Source organism: Delphinapterus leucas, chromosome 6, assembly GCF_059928025.1.
Source record: "Delphinapterus leucas isolate spDelLeu-1000000601 "Yukka" chromosome 6, BTC_Dleu_Yukka2, whole genome shotgun sequence".
Lineage (NCBI taxonomy): Eukaryota > Metazoa > Chordata > Mammalia > Artiodactyla > Monodontidae > Delphinapterus > Delphinapterus leucas.
The window spans coordinates 111,545,538-111,568,058 of record NC_143134.1 but is presented as its reverse complement, the minus strand read 5'-3'; the positions used below and the strand labels follow the sequence as shown (position 1 = coordinate 111,568,058).

The window sequence follows — 22,521 nt, the reverse complement described above, 5'->3', positions numbered from 1 at the left end:
CGTTAACCTGGCCTTAGACAGAACTATTTCTTGGGCACCTGATCAGAAGATGACTGTGTGTCGAAGGAGAGCTGTGGTGCCTGTGAGGCTTCCACCCTTCTATGCACTCCAGTACTTAATTATACCCTGAGACATGCAGATTTTTGCCTGCATCTTCCTTCTGTTAGAGAATGCTTCACTGGGTTCTGTTGACATAACTTACTGCTTATGTTCTTCCTCCTCGACTCCATAATAAATTCAGATACCAGTCTTTTTTATCTATCAGTGGTTTAAAAATACCAAAGCCTGTGTAAAAATACTTCTTAATAAGTTGAATTTATTTTAAATGCATAAAGAGAAACGTTTAAAAGAATCCCATTCAGGAAATCTTTTGTGAAAAGAATATTTTTTTCTACTTTAATATCAAGTTCACATTCCAACATCCTAGCTCATCTTTCCCTTTAAACTTGGATTTAATGTTTTGGGCTTTCTTAACTTTACGTTTAATTTCACGGCCCTCGTATTATAGGGTTATTAATAATATTGTCAGATCATTTAGAGTTCAACAGAGTTTCTAATAATGACAATTTTTTCCTTACAGTAAAAGTTAGAGTTTATTCATTGGATGAAAACCTAAAGCCATGGCAAAGAGAAGTTACCTTAACTTTTATAGTGAGTATGCAACTAATTGAAATCAAAATTTAACCATGGCATTTTCATTATATGAATAAAGAGTTTTCATTATTATAACACTAGTCAAATGTGGCATTAAATTATTCAATACTAAATAGCCACAAGTATTTACTTAGCATCTATTGTGGGTACAAACTGGTAATTTTATACTTCTGTTATTCTGACTGACATTTTTTGTGTGTAAATTTAATGTTAGTTGAAATACATTTCAATGGCCCCATTAAAGAACATCTTTTGGTGGGTCCATCTCTAAAGTGGGTCGTATTAGTTCATATCCTCTTGCTCTTTGTGAAGCGTGGACAGATGTGGTGAGGGTTGTAGAAGTATAATTGTGGTACCAGTTAGAAGTGCATGGCATGCATTATATCATCATGACAACCTTATAGGATCAATATAATTATTATCTCCTTTTTATAGATGAAAATACAGAGGGTTAGAGAAACTAAGTAACCACTGAGATCATACTGATAATTATTAGCTGAATCAGGATTCAAACCCAGGTCTGTCTTTCTCCAGAGCTTCCTCACTTGGCATCTCTTGATTTGTTCGAGGGATTATGGTGTGTGTCCTTCATAAGCATTTGAGTCCAGAAAGGCAAACAAGCACATATAATACAGTAAGCCAAGTACGGGATGATGTAGGACCAATAGCAGACCAGCTTGAAGGGAAGGCAGCACTGGAGATGATTATTAAGTTACTCTGGAGGAAATCATGAAAGGATGAGGGCAGGTCCTGAACTTGGTCTTTATTTATCTATCTATCTATTTATTTATTTCGTTATTTATTTATTTATTTTTGACTGTGTTGGATCTTTGTTGCTGCTCACAGACTTTCTCTAGTTGTGGCGAGTGGGGGCTACATTTCATTGCGATGTGCGGGCTTCTCATTTCGGTGGCTTCTCTTGCTGCGGAGCATGGGCTCTATGTGCATGGGCTTCAGTAGCTGTGGCATGCGGGCTCAGTAGTTGTGGTTTGTGGGCTCTAGAGTGCAGCCTCAGTAGTTGTGGTGCATGGGCTTAGTTGCTCTGCAGCATGTGGGATCTTCCCGGACTAGAGCTCGAACCTGTGTCCCCTACATTGGCAGGCAGATTCTTAACCACTGCGCCACGAGGGAAGTCCCTTGAACTTGGTCTTAAAGGAAACCATGGACATGGTTTGATAGAGAGAAGCTGGATCATGTCTTGGGTGGCATGCAGAAGGAGCAGAGGTCTGGAGCCAGGAAGAAGCAAGCTGTGGAGATGACCATGACAGTGACTTGGCTGCAGCAGCTGGCCTGGAAACACTTCCGGGAGAATAAGTACCAGCTTTGGTGGATTATTTTACATTGGGAGAGTTCTTGGGGGGACCGCATGTTCAGGTGAACCTGTCATAGCGGTGAATGGCTCCACGGACCCCATTGTTCCCTTGTTAGAGTTCCCCATGGACAGTAAACATTGAACATATCAGAGGCCATTGCTGTGGCATGTCCCAAGGTGTTCAGGTTTGATCTTGAAGATATAGAGAGCCAAGGACGTCTTTCGGGCATGGCATGACGTCATGTAAACAGTGTTTGAAGAAGATTATCCTAGAGGTCCTGTTCAGGAAGAAGCCAGGTGGAGAAGAGCCTGTTGGGAGTTTATTTAACATATTCTAAATATTTACCATACTACTTAACGTCTGTTGAAAATGTGCCTTTGTGCCTTAGAAATTAGTCTTTGTTAACAAGCCTGACCAGTTGACAGTCATTGCCTCAAATCTACATCAGCATCATATATGCTTAGTTTCAACAAAGTTTCTTAGGGCTTAGTGAATATTTCTGTAAGAACTATCAATTACATATTATGCTTAGGTGTGACTTCTGTACTTATAGATTATTTTAAAAAATGAAACTTGCTTTTCTTTTCACTCAAAGGATCCAGAAGGGTCAGAAGTTGCTGTGATAGGAAAAAATTTTTTCCCAGAATTATCAGTTTCCCTGACTTCAAGATTCCATCTAATCCTAAGTATTTTAAATGATGTGTTGGTACAGTTGTTTATCTTAAAAGCAGTGGAGGTAACTGGGATTATTGAACAGTCTGATGGAGTCATCAACATCTGACTGAAAGGTGCTGATGTAAAGAAAGTTTGGTTCTGGCTAATCTTCTCATGCCCAGTGAGTGTCCTGCCTGCCTAAAGGAAGGTGGCACCTGCTGGGGCTCTTCTGCATTGAGATGTGGGAACTGATATAATTCTGCCAGCTGTGAGCACCATGCTAGTCTGTTTATTCAATTTAGATAATACACATAACATAATATTTATGATTTTAATTATTCACAAGTGTACAACTCAGTGGCATTCACATTCACTGTGTTGTGTAACCATCACCACCATTTACACCCAAAACTTGCTCATCATCCACAACAAAAACCCTGTACCCATAGGCAATGTCTCTCACTCCTGGTCTGTTTCTTGATCAGGGATCCTGTCTCCACTTGGCTGTCCCCTGGCCTCAGCCTTGTAGCTAGATCCTACCTGTTTGCAAATAGGCCTCCTTGATTTGACCTCCTGCCTGACCTTCTGAGGAATCCATCCCAGGATTGCCCTAACTCTTGTAACATTGTTTTGTTGGACTCCTGATACTGGCTGCCTCTCTGGTCTTGTCCCTTTTTGAAAGTACCCTATAGATACCGGCTGCCAAAGTGAATGCTTCCTAAGCATCTAGAGATTGGGACATTGTCTGTCCCACCCTTGGGAACTGACCTACGTTTAGGTCCTAACCCCTGACAATCTGTACGTCCGCTGAAAGTAACTAGGCTGTTCTATCCTTCTGATAACCATCTCCTTCCAAACACTTCTAACTCCTCATCCTTCTCCAGATTTTAATCCCTTTACCCCTTCCCATTATCCTAGTCCTCAGTCCTTCAGTACCATCAGGAACTTCTCTAACCAGCTTTGTGGGCATGCAGCCTATGCAGTGGCACAGTGCCTGGCACTCTGAAGGGCCCCCTACTTAGTTCAGTGCTCTGTTGTTGCTGTCTTAAAATTATTAATAATTTTATATTTGAACGTGTATTTTGTAAGCAAAGTCTGACCGGACAATGGAGCATGCATGTGAATTAGAGGAGATGTGTGTGATTCATGTGCCCACCATCCCTTGCCGCCCCCTTCCCATAGAGCATTCACAACACTCCATGAACACAGGATTCCAGTGGACCCACAATGCGCAGAAGTTTAATGAGACTCAAAGTAAGTACAAAGTGAGTGTGTCATGTCTATGACTGAGCAAGCACGGGTCCTGACAGCCCCTAGAGGCCATATTTTCCACTGGAACCAGAACTTGTTTTGAATGCAGAAAGATGACAGTGGCATTCAAAGAAACACAAATGACCGAGGAACCTCATCATATTGTTTCTTGCTCCTGGTCCTACCCTGTACTAGCCAACCACTTACACTAAATATGATGATATAGAAGGAAAGGGAAAGATAGGGTAACCCATAGTTCTTTTTCCTTTCGGGCTTTTCCTATTTATCAGTAAGCAAAGGTAGAGAGTGTTATTAGAATACACACATATCAAGAAGTAAAATAAAGACAGTTGAGTTATCTTTGTGCAGCATTTCCACCATTCTGGTAAGAACGAAATATTAGATGTATGCATGAGCTATGAAATACGAATTATGTAATTTTGGTGATTCTACATATGAGTTAAATGCTCTTATATTTGCATTTAAAACTCGCATTGCACAATACAAAGATGAGTGGCAAAATTCATGCCATTATTTAAAATTTTAATTTTTCTTTACTTAGAATGATATTAAATAGCAAATTAAAAAACACCATGGCAAGTTGAGTGAGAGACCCAGAAGAAAGGAAAAAGCTTTATATTTTAATACCTTTAATAGCACTTTTTTCTTGCTTTATGAATAAGTAGTTCTACATTTTCATCTTGCACTGGGACCCTCAAATTTTATAGATGGCCCTGGCTACTTCTTTCTGTGTGATTCTGAGCAGTGCTTCCTTCCTTCCTTCCTTCCTTCCTCCCTCCCTCCCTTCCTTATTTCCTTCCTTCCTTCCATCCTTTTAACGCTTTCTGATCATCAGTTTGTCTGTAAAATGGAGATAATGCCAAATCATGCCAACCATTATCAAGTGGCCTCTGCTGATGGGCAATCATTTTATTCATTTCGTATCTAACTTCCATGGAGAGATCCAGAAAGCATTCTGGAGGGGTCTGTGGATAAATGGGGGAAAAGAAAATCATATAAAGTTGGGGGGCAGACTAAGCCTTTGGCAGTTATTTGGGGGGGGAAATCCATTGAACAGTTTTTTGTTTGTTTGTTTTTTGCGGTACGCGGGCCTCTCACTGTTGTGGCCTCTCCCGTCGCGGAGCACAGGCTCCGGACGCGCAGGCTCAGCGGCCATGGCTCACGGGCCCAGCCGCTTCGCGGCATGTGGGATGTTCCCGGACTGGGGCACGAACCCGTGTCCCCTGCATCGGCAGGCGGACTCTCAACCACTGCGCCACCAGGGAAGCCCCATTGAACAGTTTTTTGGTGTTTGCCTTTTTTTCTATTAATGGAGACTTTTGCATGTTTGCAGGTAAAAAGAAAGGAGTTGGTAAAGCAGGAGAGATAAGATGCTAGAAAGAATGATCATATGAACTCCTTATATGTTTATATGATTTTCAGTGCTCAGAGTATATCACATTTAAGCATTCCCATGAAGAATCCAAGGCAGGTGTTGCTATCTCCAGGAATTGAAGAAGCCTAGTTCTCAGAAGAGACATAAGATGAGAAGCAGGGGTTTACCTTGGAAAGGTGTTACGGGTTAGCGCTGGCCATCAGCACCAATTATTCCAGCCTTCTTGGGATGCTATTAAGTTACTACCAGCAGGTGGCGCTTCAAGCAGGCCTCTGAGCCCGCTGTTGTTTAAGAACTTAAAGTGCACTTGCAAATTAAAGTTTGTTTTTATTGAAGTATAGTTGATTTACAATATTGTGTTACTTTCAGGTATACAGCATAGTGATTCAGTATTTTTGCAGATTATACTCCATTATAGGTTATTACAAGATAAAGGATATAATTCCTTGCGTTATACAGTATATCCTTGCTGCTTATTTATTTTATATGTAGTAGTTTAGGCCCCATATGGAAAGGAACTGAGGCTTCCTGCTCAGAGCCATGTGAGCGAGCCACCATAGAGGTAAATCCTTCAGCCCCAGTCAAGCCTTTAGGCGACTGCAGCCTCAGCTAACAACTTGATTGCAATCTCATGAGATAAACTAAGTCAAAATTACCCAGCTAAGCCATTCCTGAATTCTTGCCATTTCAATAAAACTGTGAAGATAATTGTTTATTTTAAGCCCTTAGGTTTTGGGGTAATTGATTACATAGCAATCGTTAACTTGTACAGTAGAAGAGCTGTTTTTCTAAAAATGCAGCTCTCACGAAAGCTCCTGCATTCACTGCCACCACTAATGAGCAATTGCTCATTAGGAATGGCTTAGCTGGGTAATTTTGGCTTGGGTTCGGGTTCTCTCAAGAGTTTGCAATCAAGTGGTTAGCTGGGGCTTTAGTCACGGAAAGGTGTGCCTGGGGCTAGGGGATTTACCTCTACAGTGGCCCACTCACACGGCTCTGAGAAGGAGGCCTCAGTTCCTTTCCACACAGGCCTCTCCATAGGCTACTTGTGTGTCCTTACAGCGTGGTGGCTGGCCTCCCCCAGAGCAGGAAATCCAAGAGAGAGCAAGGTAGGAAGGGCAATGCCTTGTATGACCTACCCTCTAAGGTCACACACCTCTGCATTTGTTATATTCTATTGGTCAAATGGGCCAACACTGATACAGTGTGGGAGGGAACCATACAAGGCCATGAATATCAGGACATTGGGGGCCATTTTGGAGGCTGGCTACCACATCCAGCCATTGGATGAGTGACTGAGTATGGATGCATTACATGTATTAGAATTAAATAAGAGAGCTTATGCTGAACAACAAGTAAGATTGTCTGAAAAAGTGTGGGACAGTGAAGCCAAAGAGGGGGTTAATGGGAGAGTGGGCACCTTCTTTTATTTTGTCTCTTTTTGTTTCCTCTGAAGAAACGTGCCTAACTACATTCCATCACAAACACTTGATTTTCTCTTTGGGCCTTATTATTTTCTACTTCCTCCATATTCTCTCCTCAGAAATCCTCCCCTATTCCATTACTGAGTTAGGAACCTGCAGTGGCCTTTTAGGACGTGCTATTCCAACCCACTACTCTGGTGACTTCCAAGAATAGTTTGAGCAACAACTTTCTTCTTTATCTTTCTTCAGTTATCATTTGGAACTTAAACATAAAATCATCCACCCTTGGATCTGAACTACTGTGCTCCCTATGACATGACTTATCCAGTTTTTCTTGGCTCTTCCCTCCTCTAGCCCTTTTCAGGTAATCTCCTCAATCTGCCATCTGCCTGGTTGCCTCTGCAGTCAGTCTCAACCCTACACCCTTTGGGGTAGGGAGACCCAGATATAAGTCAGAGTAGTGCTTCACTTATGTCACACCTATTCCCAACTTGTACCTTTGAACCTTCACCTAGAATGTACAGTGGTATCTAAATAAGAATCAAAATGTGTGGACCAGGCTGTAAATTGTTAAAGAGTTTACAAAACAGAGAATCAATCACAGACAAAAGAACTGGAGAGTGTCAAACAGAAAAGAAGACTTCAGCAGGGCTTGGTATCTCTCCCTTCTTTTTCCTACTGATCCCAACACAATCAAATCCCCATCTTTGCAAGTTGCTAGGTGTGTTTCCTGAGGCAAATCACTATATTTCTCTGAACCCCAGTTTACTCATTGGTCACCTGAGGTCATAACAACTTTCAGAGTGGTTGTGAAGATTAGGGACAGTTTATATAAGTTAATCATTGCAATACCTATGACATAGAGCTAATAATTGGTAGCTATTGTGTTATTATTTGGATGAGCTCTTTAAAGGTTCAGAACATGTTCTTCATGTCTGAATCACATATAGTACCTGGCAAAATGCCATGGAGTTTGTAGGTCTTGTTGAGATGGTGAATTAACATTTACGGCCTTTCTTCTTAATCACTATACTTATTCCTGGAAGTAAGAAAAATGCTTCAAGCAATATCTTTGTTACAGAGAGAGGAGGATCTTTTTGAGTGTAGACCTTTTATAGCTTATGAGATAAAAGTAGGAGGGTACACATAATCTGCTAATGGCAGTCAATGCCATAATCAAGAGGAAAAATAATTGAGTGCCTTCTAAAAAGGATTCCGGTCCATGGGAGCCTTTTTGTGCTCTTTCCCTCACTAAGTTAGAATGTTAGACTCTCAGGAGGTAGCAATTAGCCTCTTAACAGGTCAGTCATCTAATCTCTGACCCTTAATTGACAGCAAACAAACAAACCAGAAAGGAAGTAGGGGCAAAATTCGCTGGGCTCAATGATAAAGAGATTCTTTCATCCTGAGAGTCATGTGACTGTTAGTGTTGTGTTCCGCCCGGCTGCTGCCAGGAGGGTAGAACTACATTAACTGTAGATTGGTATGATCCTATGCACATATACACGTATATATATATATTTTTTGCGGTACGTGGGCCTCTCACTGTTGTGGCCTCTCCCGTTGCGGAGCACAGGCTCCGGACACGCAGGCTTAGTGGCCATGGCTCACGGGCCTAGCCACTCCGCGGCATGTGGGATCTTCCCGGACTGGGGCACGAACCCACGTCCCCTGCATCGGCAGGCGGACTCTCAACCACTGCGCCACCAGGGAAGCCCCATATACATGTATTTTTAAAGTAGAAGATCATGACTATGTCTTGAACCAGTAGTAAATAATAGCGACAATTTTCAGGTTCATGCTACGTGCCAAGAGCTTTATACATATGTCATTTCATCCGCCCATCAGCGCCATGAGGTATTATTGTTTTGATTTTATAGATGACAAAACTGATGCTCAAGTTTTGAGTTTTAAGTTGCCCCAAATCACATAGTTTTTTATACAGACACAAGATTTGAATTCAAGCCTGCCTCACCACAGACCATACTTTCTTTTCAATGAAATATTTCAAACTTTTAGGAAGCTACAGCGACTAACCTCTCAAACACCGATATAACTACCACTAAACTTTACTGAATTATTTGTAAGATATTGCTATACTGGCTTCAGATGTTCCTTTAAAACAAAAGGTAATAGATACAGTGGAAGCATATACCTCTTTCCTATCCCAAATTTCTCCTTCCCTTTGCAGACATAACTACTATTCTGATTTAGTATTAACCTTTCACAATCATATGTTTATGTCATTATTACTGGTATAAGTGTCTATAGATAATGACATTGCTGTGTATGTTTTTGGTTTTTTTTTTCGGCTGCGTTGGGTCTTTGTTGCTGCATGCGAGCTTTCTCTACTTGTGGCGAGCCGGGGCTACTCTTTGTTGTGGTGCACAGGCTTCTCATTGCGGTGGCTTCTCCTGTTGCGGGCTGTAGGTGCGAGGGCTTCAGTAGTTGCAGCACGCAGGCTTAGTTGCTCCGTGGCATGTGGGATCTTCCCTGACCAGGGATCGAACCCATGTTCCCTGCGTTGGCAAGCAGATTCTTAACTACTGCTCCACCAGGGAAGTCCTGCTGTGTATGCTTTTAAACTTGTGTAAATACAAATGTTATTATGTTTTTTTGTTGGTTTTACCAGCCAATACTGCAAGTTGGTTTTTCCAGCCAACATTGCATTCCATGGTATGAATATACAGTAATGTATTTATCATTTTTCTGTTGTTTTAGGTTGCTGCCAAATTTTTGCTATTACAGATAACACTACAAAGAGCATTCCCATACTTGTGTCTTAGGGAGTTATGTGAAAGTTTTCTGGGGTATATACCTAGAGTGTCTATTTTCCCATTACCCTCTAACCAGGTTTCCTGCAGACTGTGGTGAATTCCTGATTTGATGTTGGGATAACAGGGTCTTGGATGTGGGATACAGGTATAAGATTGTAAGAAAAATGGGTCATTTAGAAGGCGTGATGTTGATAGCCCAAGTCACTTGAGAGAGGAATTTTAACACACAGCTAAAGCAGTGGATCTTAGACCCAAGGAGAAAAGAGGCTGGTTTCTCCTTTGGCCTAATCAACAGAAAACTAATCTCGAGCTGGACTTGGGGATGTTGGAAGAGGGAAATAAGGAATGGACCAAGTGAAACAGGGACACTTGGAAGAGGTTGTTTGGTGCTTTCAGTTAATGGTTTTTAAACCATGTGTCCAGGGACTCCAGGGTCCCTATGGAGCCTCCTCAAGGCCACCTGGGGGTGCATGCTGGCAGAGAGCGGGACCACCCACTCTGTTCACCTGGAGCATCTCTATTCTAACTAGTTTACACATTGGACTTCCCTGTAAGACTTTGTTTCAGTAAACTTTTTGTAGCTAAATGTCTTTTTAAATTCATTTAAATATTTAGGAAGAGAAGTAACTAATGAGAGGCATTTACTTATAAGGTTCCATAGCTGGATGTAGTTTATATCCCAAGATTCCCTTTCTCACTGGTGTTATGGGTGAGCACTTAAGTAAATTCTGAGTGAGTTGCATTCTGCAGTGCCAGTAGCAGTAACCCATATATAACCCATGTTTCCAAAGACACACAGAATTGAAGGTATAAATAGGTTAAGAATAATAGTAATAGTATTGGGCTGACTGTTTGTTACCCTGCTAGGAGCACTTTCATGTCATGGTGACTTCAGAGAATAATAAGTAATTCAGCTAATTGGCTGCAGTGAAGAAGAGAAGCATTTGAGGCTGGAGAATCAAGCAGGACTCAGATCAGGAGGGGCCTTGTGAACTAAGTGAAGTCATGTAGGCTTGATCCTGAGGGTTGAATTGAGGTAGCATTAGCAGACAAGTTGGATGACCACCAAAGTTGCTGCCAGACCTGGATTCTCCTCTTTTAGAGATGGAGTATCTGTATAAAAACCAGATGCCTCCAAAGGTCAACATTTTAAAATGTAAAGAAGAATCCATCTTTGAGGCATGTTTAGAAGGCAGATTAAAAAAGTTTAGTTAATGACAGTTGAGAATCTGTAAGTTGTTGAACTTCAGTTCTATTGAGAACCTTTGAGATCCATCGTTTTTTAAATGTTTTCTATCAGAGAAACATGCCGATGGTTAGTGATTGATATGACTTATCAGTATTGACTCCATAATACAAGCAAATAAGTGTCCTTCACTTCAGATATCATCTATGATCATTTCAGTGTTCTCGTTTTCTCCTAAGTATCTTTTCCCGAAAATGATGGCAAAAGCACTTTGTTTGTTTTAACTTGACTCATCTTTCGTAACCCAGTTTAATTATTTTACAAATTTCCTTCTGAAACAACTAGGTCAGACAATAGTGGCAGATTTTTGCCATTTCAATAACATATGTAGAGACACTGTTAGTGAAATTTGTATATCAAATTTTCCTTTGTGTGCCTTTTTTCCCAATAAACTCAGTACGAAAGTGTTGGTAAAATAGAACCTTATTAATTCAGAAGGATTGCCAATGTGACCGTAAAACATCTAAATGATAGTAAAATGTTTAGAGATATCTGTTTTACTATTTTAAAATAGAGTACTTATTATATACTAGGCTAGAAATGAGTGCTAGTAAAAGGAAGGTAGTAAATAAAAACTTTCTATTAAGCATAAAGTATCATAAAAATCTTAAAGATAAAATTTTTATTTCATTCTAAATTAATTACTAGACTCATTTGTCATAGGAAGCTTTGTTTTTCTTGTGCTCTTATATTAAAATAATTTAAAACCTCACTGAAAAGTAAGTTTATTTTTTAGAAAATAAAGATATTCTGTGCCTGAATGAATGCAAATTTTGAATTTGTGCTGTATGAGTTAATAGATATTGCAGGATATCCATTCCCCACTAAAAACTAAAGTATTTGATTGGTCATTTATTCCCTAGAGAATGATGCAGCATCCTCAACATGATGTTTTCATTGCCAGTCACAATCTTTTCTCTACCTAACATTCAGCTTCTTCTCTAGACTGGGACAGACCAAGGAATTATTCCATAGGCTTCCTTTGCAGATCTGTCTTCTCCTTCCACCATTTCCAGTGCCAATGACACTACCATTCAGGTCTTCTCTAGAAAGACACCTCATAAGCCCTCTCTAAACCAGGTCCATTCTAAAATCACCTCAGTGTGAAACTGAATCCAGGTGGGTCTCCATCTGTATCAGAGTGCCTCCAAAGGCATGCTCACAGATGATAAAACATCAGAGCGATTGCCTGGTCAAGAGATGAAAGGCCAAAGACAATGCAACTTACTGGTTTCTAATTGTGAGCCATTCATTTCAGTGCCAAACTCTTATGTTAGAATCCTTTTATTTGTATTCATCAAAATAAATTATCTAGGTGTAGGACTCTATAAAAAAAATCTACTTTTATACCTGGGCATTAAAGGGTGTTTCAGTTCCAATTTTACTTTTCCTACTTAGAAGTCCCTCTTCTTGACATTAATAATTAACCAGTAAACCAATTTACCCAAGTTCTTCAATCTCGGTTTATTTAAAAGGAGAGTAACTTCAGGAGCGTTATATCCATGGTTTACTGCTACCTCCAGCATGGGCCTGTGGAGCATACTTTGTTTTTTAATCTTCGTGGGGAAAAGTTGGGGACAGGAACAAACGTAAGTAAAACAACCCATCTTTATTTTTCAATGCATCTTATTAATGTGATGAGTGAAAAAGTAAATTCAACAGACTGTGTTAATTTGTTTTTTTTCTTTATTTGCGGTACGCGGGCCTCTCACTGTTGTGGCCTCTCCCGTTGCGGAGCACAGGCTCCGGACACGCAGGCTCAGTGGCCATGGCTCACGGGCCCAGTCGCTCCGCGGCACGTGGGATCTTCCCGGACCGGGGCACGAACCCGTGTCCCCTGCATCGGCAGGCGGACTCTCAACCACTGCGCCACCAGGGAAGCCCCAGACTGTGTTAATTTGTAAATAACTTTCTACTTCTGGGAGCACTAAGTGAATAGTCTCACCTCTGAATAAGAAAGTCATGTAGCATTTTGATTTGATGAGTGGCTAACGACATGACAGTTTTAGGGGATTGTTACTTATAAAAATTTACATAAGTGATTATTCAAATTCCTCTTCAAAACAGCACAAACTAAACTCAAGATAATAAACTTTCTTGGTGTTTCTGGCTTGTTTCTATCTGGTGCAGAGTTTTCTTTGTGTTTTCCGAGTACTGTACATAGTAAAGCAAGGGTTACTTGGGGTTCAATTCTAAGCCTGTGGCTTGAAAAATCTATGGTTATAATTACTTCCAAATTTATGAGCTAATGCTTTATAAATTTTAGTGTTATTATTGAAATAATGTGTATTTTAAACTAAATCTTTAAAATATTGATATCATATCGAGAAATAACATTTTAGTACTGATAAGTAACTGGAGAATATCTAATCAAACCTACTCATTTCCTGTAAGGATAAATCCAGATAGAGAAAGTAACTTGCCAAAGGTCACACCACTAAGAGAAACAGAAGTAGGACTTGTATTAAGGACTCCTCTTTACCGCTTCAATTTTTTCCCATTTTGTTATAAATGTATACTTTAAATATGTAAAATATATTATAAATATAAATGTATACTTAGGATGTCATAAATTTATAGCACTCTCCCAACCCTAATCTGATTTTCTCACATGGCCACAATCACCCCATTTCCTGGTTAGTTTTCGTTTATTCCTTCTTGAAAGACAGCTGACTGAAGTTCAGAGAAATTGGATTAAATGACTTCAAATTAGTGGTAGAACTAGGACTAGAACCTGGGTCCCATGATACTTAATTTTTTCTACTACACTGTACTGGCCCTTAATAAACATCTTCTCTCTTTCTCTGAAAAAGTGGGAGTATGCCATTTACAACATGGGAATCAATAAATTTAATTGATTGATTCAACAAAAATTTTTTGAGCACCTACTATGTGATAGGCACTGAGGATATATTAGATGATACAGAGCTTGCATTCAAGTGGGAGAAGAAACTGATGAACCAATGAATGAACCGATGAGTGAATGAGTAAATAAATAAGGTCAGGTAGTTATTGGTACTATGAAGGAAAAAAATAAAGGAGAGTAAGAAGATAAAGAAATGATGGGGCACTATTTAAAAGTGTAGACAGGGAAGGTTCTCTAAGGAGGTGACACTCAAACCGAGCTTGAAGGAAGTAACAGAGCAAACCATGCAAATATCTGGAGAAAGAACATTCCAGGTAGAGACCAAACTAGAATTTGTGCCTCTCTGCAAGCTCAGTGGCCATATTCTCTACAACTATTGAAAGAAAATAAGAAAAGTATGAAATACTTTATAGCTACTAATGTATCAGTAAGGACAAAAGTCTGTATGAATGAGTGGTTCCAGAGCTGTCTTTTAGGGACCTGAAACATGAATTATTTTATATTTCACCACCACCACCACATAGACAATCAAAAGTAAAACAATACTAAACTGAAAAATATAAAACTTCTAACAATACCAAAATTAAAATAGCTTTTTTTTTCTAAATTTCTCTTGCAAAAATTCTTGATAAATTCAGTTTAGCCTAGCAATTGAAAGTGTTAATTCAGGAAACGGGCTGCTCGGGTTCAATTCCTAATTCTGTAATTTAATAGCTATGTGACCTTGGGGAAGTCAATTATCAGTTTCTTCCTCTGTAAAGTCGGAGTAATAGTAAGACTTTTTTCATAGAGGGGTTGTCACAACACAGTGAGTTTATATATATATATATATATATATATATATATATATGTCTTAAAATAGTGCCTAACACTGAGTAAGATTTCAGTAACTGTACCTTATTATCATCAAAGCTGAACATTCCTCATTTTCTGCTGTTCCTGGGTAAGCACATGGGGAATTGAGAAGATGAAATTATCGTAAACCACAAATAAATGTTGATTTAAAAATATCATTTTAAGTTGAGAAAATGTGCCTATTTTATTTATTTTTATTTTATTTTTTATTTTATTTTTTGGCTGCATTGGGTCTTCGTTGCTGCGGGTGCACTTTCTCTAGTTGTGGTGAGCAGGGGCTACTCCCCGTTGTAGCGTGTGAGCTTCTTATTGCGGTGGCCTCTCCTGTTGCAGAGCACGGGCTCTAGGCACATGGGCTTCAGCAGTTGCAGCACGCGGGCTCAGCAGTTGTGGCTCGCGGGCTCTAGAGTGCAGGCTCAGTGGCTGTGGCGCATGGGCCTTGTTGCTCTGCGGCATGTGGGATCTTCCTGGACCAGGGCTGGAACCCATGTCCCCTGCATTGGCAGGCGGATTCTTTTTTTTTTTTTTTTTTGCGGTATGTGGGCCTCTCACTGTTGTGGCCTCTCCCGTTGCGGAGCACAGGCTCCGGACGCGCAGGCTCAGCGGCCATGGCTCACGGGCCCAGCCGCTCCGCGGCACGTGGGATCTTCCCGGACCGGGGCACGAACCCGTGTCCCCTGCATCGGCAGACGGACTCTCAACCACTGCACCACCAGGGAAGCCCTGGCAGGTGGATTCTTAAACACTGCGCCACCAGGGAAGGCCCCAAATGTGCCTATTTTAAATTGAATCTCTCAAGTGAGATTTAAAAAAAAATCAGAAGTATAACAAAAAATGCCATATAAATATACTGTTCCTTCTCTTTTCCTATTTCAACAGGTATGTCATTTCAGCACCAAAAGTATTCCGTGTTGGAGCATCTGAAAATATTGTAATTCAAGTTTATGGATACACTGAAGAATTTGATGCAACAATCTCTATCAAAAGTTATCCTGACAAAAAATTTACTTATTCTTCAGGCCATGTTATTTTATCCACAGTAAATAAATTCCAAAATTCTGCACTCTTAACAGTATGTATTTATCCTTCATTTTCTTTATATATATAGAATATTCTCAGTAAAATGTGTACCAAGTTTGAGTATTGATAACACAGAGATTTGATCATTTATACCACTCTACCACTGCGTGATTATTAGATGATGTCAGTCACTAATGAGTCATAAGCACAAGAATATTATACTTACTTTTAGGTTTGTACATATTTAAGTAACATTGTACTAAAAATAGTTTTTATTATATTGCGAATAATAAAAAGACAACACTGAGAGTCCTCCAAAACATTTTATCCTTTAAAAGGGATCTGTGTATTACTCAGGTTTGAGAAACGCTGATCTAAATAAATTCTAACCAAATGTAGGAATTCTTTGATTAATGTTCTTGATGGTAAATGCTCTAACCTCTTAACAAATACTTCCACTTTTTAGGTTTATTAAGAAATAAAATTCATTTCCCAAAAGTAGACACTCTTATCTGATGCCATTAGCCACACACATGTGACTGTTACCTTTAAATTTAAATCAATCAAATGTAACTAAAATAAAAAATTCAGTTAATCACTCATACTAGCCACCTTTCAAGTGCTTAAATAGCCACAGGTAACTGGTGGCACCATACTGAACAGCTCTCCCTTATCACACAGAGCTCTGTTGAACAGTTCTAACTCAGATGGCTAATTGGAAAAGTAAATTAGGGTGGGGAAATCATAAAATTGATGCATGTCTTAAGCATTTAACTTTATCTTAATGTTACAATGTATCTTTATTTGCTAATCGTTAAATGTTGCGCCCAGGTCTTTTCTTGGGTCCACTGGCTGGAGCAGAGATTCTTATTTATAATGTGTCACAGCTTTAACGAATCATTTGTTCTACAGTTTCTATTTCCTTAAAGTAGAGAAAGAACTTAGATACTTGCAAAGCAATCTGAGTGCAGAATCTTTATAGATTTTTACCATTTTCCAAACTTTTACAGTACTCTCACATATCTAATTTAACATGGTTTGTTTTAGTGATTAACTTTTATCTCATGTTTTCAAAGCCGAAGTTTTCATAAAAACACTTTTCTGGGCTTCCCTGGTGGAGCAGTGGTTGAGAATCCGCCTGCCGATGCAGGGGACACGGGTTCGTGACCCGGTCCGGGAAGATCCCACGTGCCGCGGAGTGGCTGGGCCCGTGAGCCATGGCCGCTGAGCCTGTGCGTCCGGAGCCTGTGTTCCGCAACGGGAGAGGCCACAGCAGTGAGAGGCCTGCGTACCGCAAAAAAAAAACAAAAACAAAAACACTTTTCTTTCTTCTGTTACTTTCTGTGTATTAAATGTGCATATCATGCAGTGTAAAGTGGATCATTACAATTACATAGACAAATTGGAAAGCACATTGCTCAACCCGTGGAAGCAGAAGGATGTAGATAGGATACAAAGTGTCCTGAACATCAGTCAGGATGTTGAACTGAGGGGATGGAGAACATGGGCTAATCCAACGAGCTGATGACGTGAAAGTTTAAGAGAGCTCCTATAGTAGTAGTTTTTACTAAATGCATGTAAAATTGGGGAAGCACAGAACCAAAAAGATTTTTTTTTTTTTTTTTGTGGTACGCGGGCCTCTCACTGTTGTGGTCTCTCCTGTTGCGGAGCACAGGCTCCAGACGCGCAGGCTCAGCAGCCATGGCTCACTGGCCTAGCCACTCCGCAGCATGTGGGATCTTCCCGGACCCGGGCACGAACCCGTGTCCCCTGCATAGACAGGCGGACTCTCAACCACTGCGCCACCAGGGAAGCCCCCGAAAAAATTTTAATTGCTTAAAGCTAAATGTTGATTATGACATTTGATATTGAAGGGCTTTGGGCAAAATTTATTTACTACTTTGGCTCCTATACTACTTTTTAAATAACATGTTTTATATCCTTAAAATTATTATACTCTTTTCCATCAACATTGTCTTTTACAGATACAACCCAAACAATTGTCTGGAGGACAAGACCCAGTTTCACATGTGTATTTGGATGTTGTATCAAAGCATTTTTCAAAATCAAAAAAAATGCCAATAACCTATGACAATGGATTCCTCTTCATTCATACAGACAAACCTGTTTACACTCCACACCAGTCAGGTAGATTATAAAATGCTTCTCTCTCTGGGTGGGTGGGGGGGGAGTGGGATTGGGATTGACACTATACTGTAGAGGTTTTTGGGTTTTTTTCCCCAAGCTTGAGCAGCTGGGTAAATGATGATGGCATTTATTTAAACTGAACTTTGGATGTGGGGAAGAGTTTTTATTTATTTTTAATTTTTATTTTATATTGGAGTATAGTTGATTTACAATGTTGTGTTAGTTTCAAGTATACAGCAAAATGATTCAGTTATACATATACATATAACTATTCTTTTTCAAATTCTTTTCCCATTGAGGTTATTACAGAATATTAAGCAGAGGGCCCTGTGCTATACAGTAGGTCCTTGTTGGTTATCTATTTTAAATATAGCAGTGTGAACACTCCCAAACTCATTCTATGAGGCCACCATCACCCTGATACCAAAACCAGACAAAGATACCACAAAAAAAGAAAATTACTGGCCAATATCACTGTAGAGTTTTTTAAAACTTGAATTTAAGCGGAGATAGGTTTCCAACTTGCTCAAAAGAGTCTCAATTCCCAGTGATTTTTACACTTATAAATATCATTTTAATTTTAAATTCATACAGAAATTGTTAAACAAACAGAATTTAATTTTAAATTTGATTTTAAATATAAATCTTAAATTCATATGGAAATGGCAAAAATTAACAATTATATTATCTACCTCATCAGTTATTCCCATGTAGAAAAAAATCTATTTAAGAATTGTGAAATGTAGTGTTAGGTCTTATTATTAAACAAGTTTAAGATGTAACTGCAAATATTATTTTGGCAATGAGAAGATAATTTATTATAAAGCAGTGATCATAAAAAAAGGTCTATTACTTTGGAGCTAATCCTCAAATTCAGAAAACAAATCAAACCCTAAGAATCAGATGTTTCAGCGAAATATAAACTAAATCACAGAAATATATGGATATTAATTTTCTAAAGGGATCTGCCTAAAGAAAGTTCCTATTAGAACATTGTTTTGTATTCTTGGTTTATCTGTTAGAGGGGGAAAGGGCAGGATAGCCAGTCAAAACTCTGGGATTGACAATTGACTGGATTTATTCCTAAGAAACCAACAATAAACACAGAAAAGTGTGAATGCTGACCACATATGTTCATGTGTCTGCAAAACCTTCAATTCCTCCATCACTCCCTGTTACCAGAATTAACTTTTGAGAACATCAGAGATGGAATTATGAGAAAACTGTATGTGGAAGGGGGAGGTTATGGAGTTTCAATAATGACATTATTGGTGAAGGAAAGAGGAAGGGAGGCAGGACCAGCCAGCTTTGTTGAAAACATTTCAGGTAGTAGATACCTGCTGCATATTGGTTGATGTTGATAGTATGGGGTGGAACAGGCCTGCACCACTACCTTTTTAGCAGGAGCTCCTGTTATGACCAGCTCCGAAAGGAAAGGCCTAGAGAGGGTGGGGTGTTGCTTTCAGCTTGGACAGAATATCATAGCCAGAATAGTACTCTCTTGACTCCAAGATGACTTGGTGTACATGGAGATAGTCTCTGCCCATAAAGCTTGGGCCCTTTTTAAACATCATACCCAGAAACAAATATATCCATACCCTTGTGTTCCTCCTATGTTAGAGGAAGCTTCATTAATTGGGTCCTGTTGACACTACCTACTATTTAGCATCCTCATCTTTGTCCAACAAGTAGTCTGATACCCAGAGCCTGGGACCTCTCTTAGCTATCAAGGCTTTCCTTAAGAACAGCCTTGGGACTTCCCTGGTGGTACAGTGGTTAAGAATCCACCTTGCAATGCAGGGGATGTGGTTTCGATCCCTGGTCGGGGAGCTAAGATCCCACATGCCTTGTGGCCAAAAGACCAAAACATAAAACAGAAGCAGTATTATAACAGATTCAATGGAGACTTTAAAAATGGTCCACATCAAAAAAGTCTTAAAAAAAAATTAAGAACAGCCTCATATGTTATTTCTTTGTCGGAACTTTAGTGTAAGAAGATGTGATATCCTCATCTATTCTAATCATAGAGGAGAACTAGAGAAGTTTCTTCTAAATTTCTTTTTTTAATATATTTATTTTTGGCTCTGTTGGGTCTTCATTGCTGTGCGCGGGCTTTCTCTAGTTGTGGCGAGTGGGGGCTGCTCTTCGTTGCGGTGCACGGTGGCTTCTCATTGCAGAGCATGGGCTCTAGGCACGTAGTTGTGGCACACGGGCTCAGTAGTTGTGGCTTGCAGGCTTAGTTGCTCTGCAGCATGTGGGATCTTCCTGGACCAGGGCTCGAACCAGTGTCTCCTGCATTGGCAGGTGGATTCTTAACCACTGTGCCACCAGGGAAGCCACTCCTCTAAATATTGACTCATTGGGGCTTCCCTGGTGGTCCAGTGGGTAAGACTCTGCGCTCCCAATGCAGGGGGCCGGGGTTCGATCCCTGGTCAGGGAACAAGATCCTGCATGCATGCCGCAACTAAGAGTTAGCATGCTGCAACTAAAAGATCCCGCATGCCACAACAAAGATCCTGGGTGCCACAACTAAGACCCAGCGCAGCCAAAATAAATAAATAAAAATTAAAAAGTAAATAAATCTTTTAAAATAAATAAATAAATGTTGACTCATTACTGAGAAGTAGTGAAGTATAGTGGTTAAAAGCAGACTCTGGAGCCAGATTGTTGGGTTCAAATCCCAGCTTGGGCTCTTATTAGCTCTGTGACCCTGTGTGAGTTAATACTTCTGAGCCCCATTTTCCTCATCTGTATAATGGAGATAATAATAGAACTTACCTCATAGAGTTGTTGTGAGAGTTAAGTGAATTCATATGTGTCAATACTTCAAACACTGCCTACCACAGAGTAAGCACTAGGAAAGTATTTCCCGTTATCATTGAATCTGTGGAATAGCGTAAAGCCTTATTTACACAGAAGAAAAAGAATTATTGAGAAGTAATTCTTTTAAAAATCGATTACATCTTGCTGTTTATAGCTCTAATGTCCCAATGCACACATTTAATCTGAAGATCGTTGAGGGATTTTTCTTATAAGCATCTTTAGGATAGAGGCTTAAATCTTCAAGCCTTTATAGGACAAAGGCCTTCAGAGTATTGACCAAAATCCTTCAAGTTCACACAGCCTGTGTCCTGCCTTCCCCTCCAACCTTATCACCCACCATGTTCCCCTTCATCGGTGGACACCAGGCAAGCTGACCTCTTTTCAGTTGCTTTCTCACACCATTTTCCTATCCACAGTAAAGCTTGTGTACCTCTTCCTGGTATATTCATGCCCCTTCCTTGCCTTCTTAACTCCTACTCAACCCTTACGTGCCATCCCATAAAGGGCAGCCTTCTCTGCTTCAAAACTCCCTCTTCCACACTCAGAAAGCCAGGCAGTGTCTTTTATAGCACTTCCTACCCCTGGAATTTTACATTTACTTGTGTCATCTTGTGTTTGCCTCTCTCCTCCACTCCATTAGAGGAATTCCATGTCTGATTTGTCACCACCATATCTCTGTGCCTAGCATAGTGTCTGCACATAGAAGGCATTCAATATACATTTTTAAATTAATAAGCTATATCTTTGGTACAAAAAAAATTATTAATCTTACCTTTGATACACCATTGCTATGAAGACAAGATTAATTTTCTAACCTAACACAAAATGGGTTAGAAAGTGGACAAGTAGTAGCCGTAGAAGTAGTATAAAATAAAAATAATAAACATTTATTGATTAGTTATTATGTGCCGGGTTATGCAAAAGCTTTGTCTCATTTAGGCTCACATACTATGAAGCAGATACTAGCAGTCCTGTTTTACAGATGCAGGGACTAAGGTGTAGAGGGATTAGGTATCCTGCTCTGGGTCACATTAGAAAGTGGCAGAGGCAGGAGTGAAACCCAAGTTTTGAACTCAAGGGCCTGAGCTCTTAACTTTTGTGGCATACTGCCTCTGGCAGCATCCCAGTGATGCTCAGGCCTGGACCAGGTATGTTCATAAAGCAGGAGGGAAGACTCGAGGAGAGAGACAGGGGTGAGGGGACAGCAGAGTGGAGGGATTTACTGAGCATTTTGCTTTGATCTTATGGTATAGTGAAACAAATTTTAGAGCGCTTAACACGTGGCTTCTTGTGTAGAGCTTTGCATAATACCGACGCTTTAAAAGGTTTATGGCATCAGCCCAATTTTATTTTGTGGTTAAAGTTTTGGCCATGAAATGATTTGAGCATCAGTAAAACCCTAGAGAAATTATAATATGTCATTGGAAGGAACTAGATCAGCACGTCTCAAGCAGCTATGAGTTAAAAGCTAAGCAGATGCTTTTTTTTAAAAGGTGGGGATCTATTAACTGACAGAAGTGGAAGAGAACTCATGGTTATTGAGCCCCTGCCATTATTCTTTTAACAATGAGAGAACAATTGTAGGATCTGCCTCAATAAATATAACAAAACCATAGAATTCAGTGCTATCTTTAGTAACAATAAGAGACAATTTGGGGCCTTGTTGTAAGAGTGTATATATAATGTCTGAAACAAACTACCTAATTTTCCATTAAAATCTTCAACTTTAATATGAGACAATTTATTATACTCCCATATAACCATATGGTAGACATCACTATTTTGCTACTATGAAATTCTTTTTTTTTTTTTTTTGTCCATGCCGTGTGGCATGCTGGATGTGGGATCTTAGTTCCCTGACCAGGGATCAAACCCGTGTCCCCTGCATTGGGAGCGCGGAGTCTTATTTGCTGGACCACCAGGGAAGTCCCTACTATGAAATTCTTTATTAAACAGTGGCCTAATTACAGATATAACTAATTTTGTACTATATATTTATTCCCCAAAAGATGTATGTAAATATATTTTAATAAAGTGAACTGTACTTTAAATTCACTAGAAAGTAGCTCTTTAAAGGAATCCAAAAGGATTCTC

At 39.7% G+C, this 22,521-nt stretch overlaps 1 protein-coding gene across 1 annotated transcript in view; it reads left to right on the top strand.

The window, feature by feature from the left end:
• The first annotated feature begins 11,811 nt into the window (after positions 1–11,811).
• The window catches only part of C5 (complement C5), a 78,812-nt gene continuing 68,102 nt past the window's right edge, over positions 11,812–22,521 (top strand). The window contains exons 1-3 of the mRNA XM_022578863.2: positions 11,812–12,304; positions 15,316–15,508; positions 17,442–17,604. Coding sequence (XP_022434571.2) covers positions 12,240–12,304; positions 15,316–15,508; positions 17,442–17,604 — 421 coding nt within the window. The 5' untranslated portion in view covers positions 11,812–12,239. The remainder of the gene's footprint in view (positions 12,305–15,315; positions 15,509–17,441; positions 17,605–22,521) is intronic.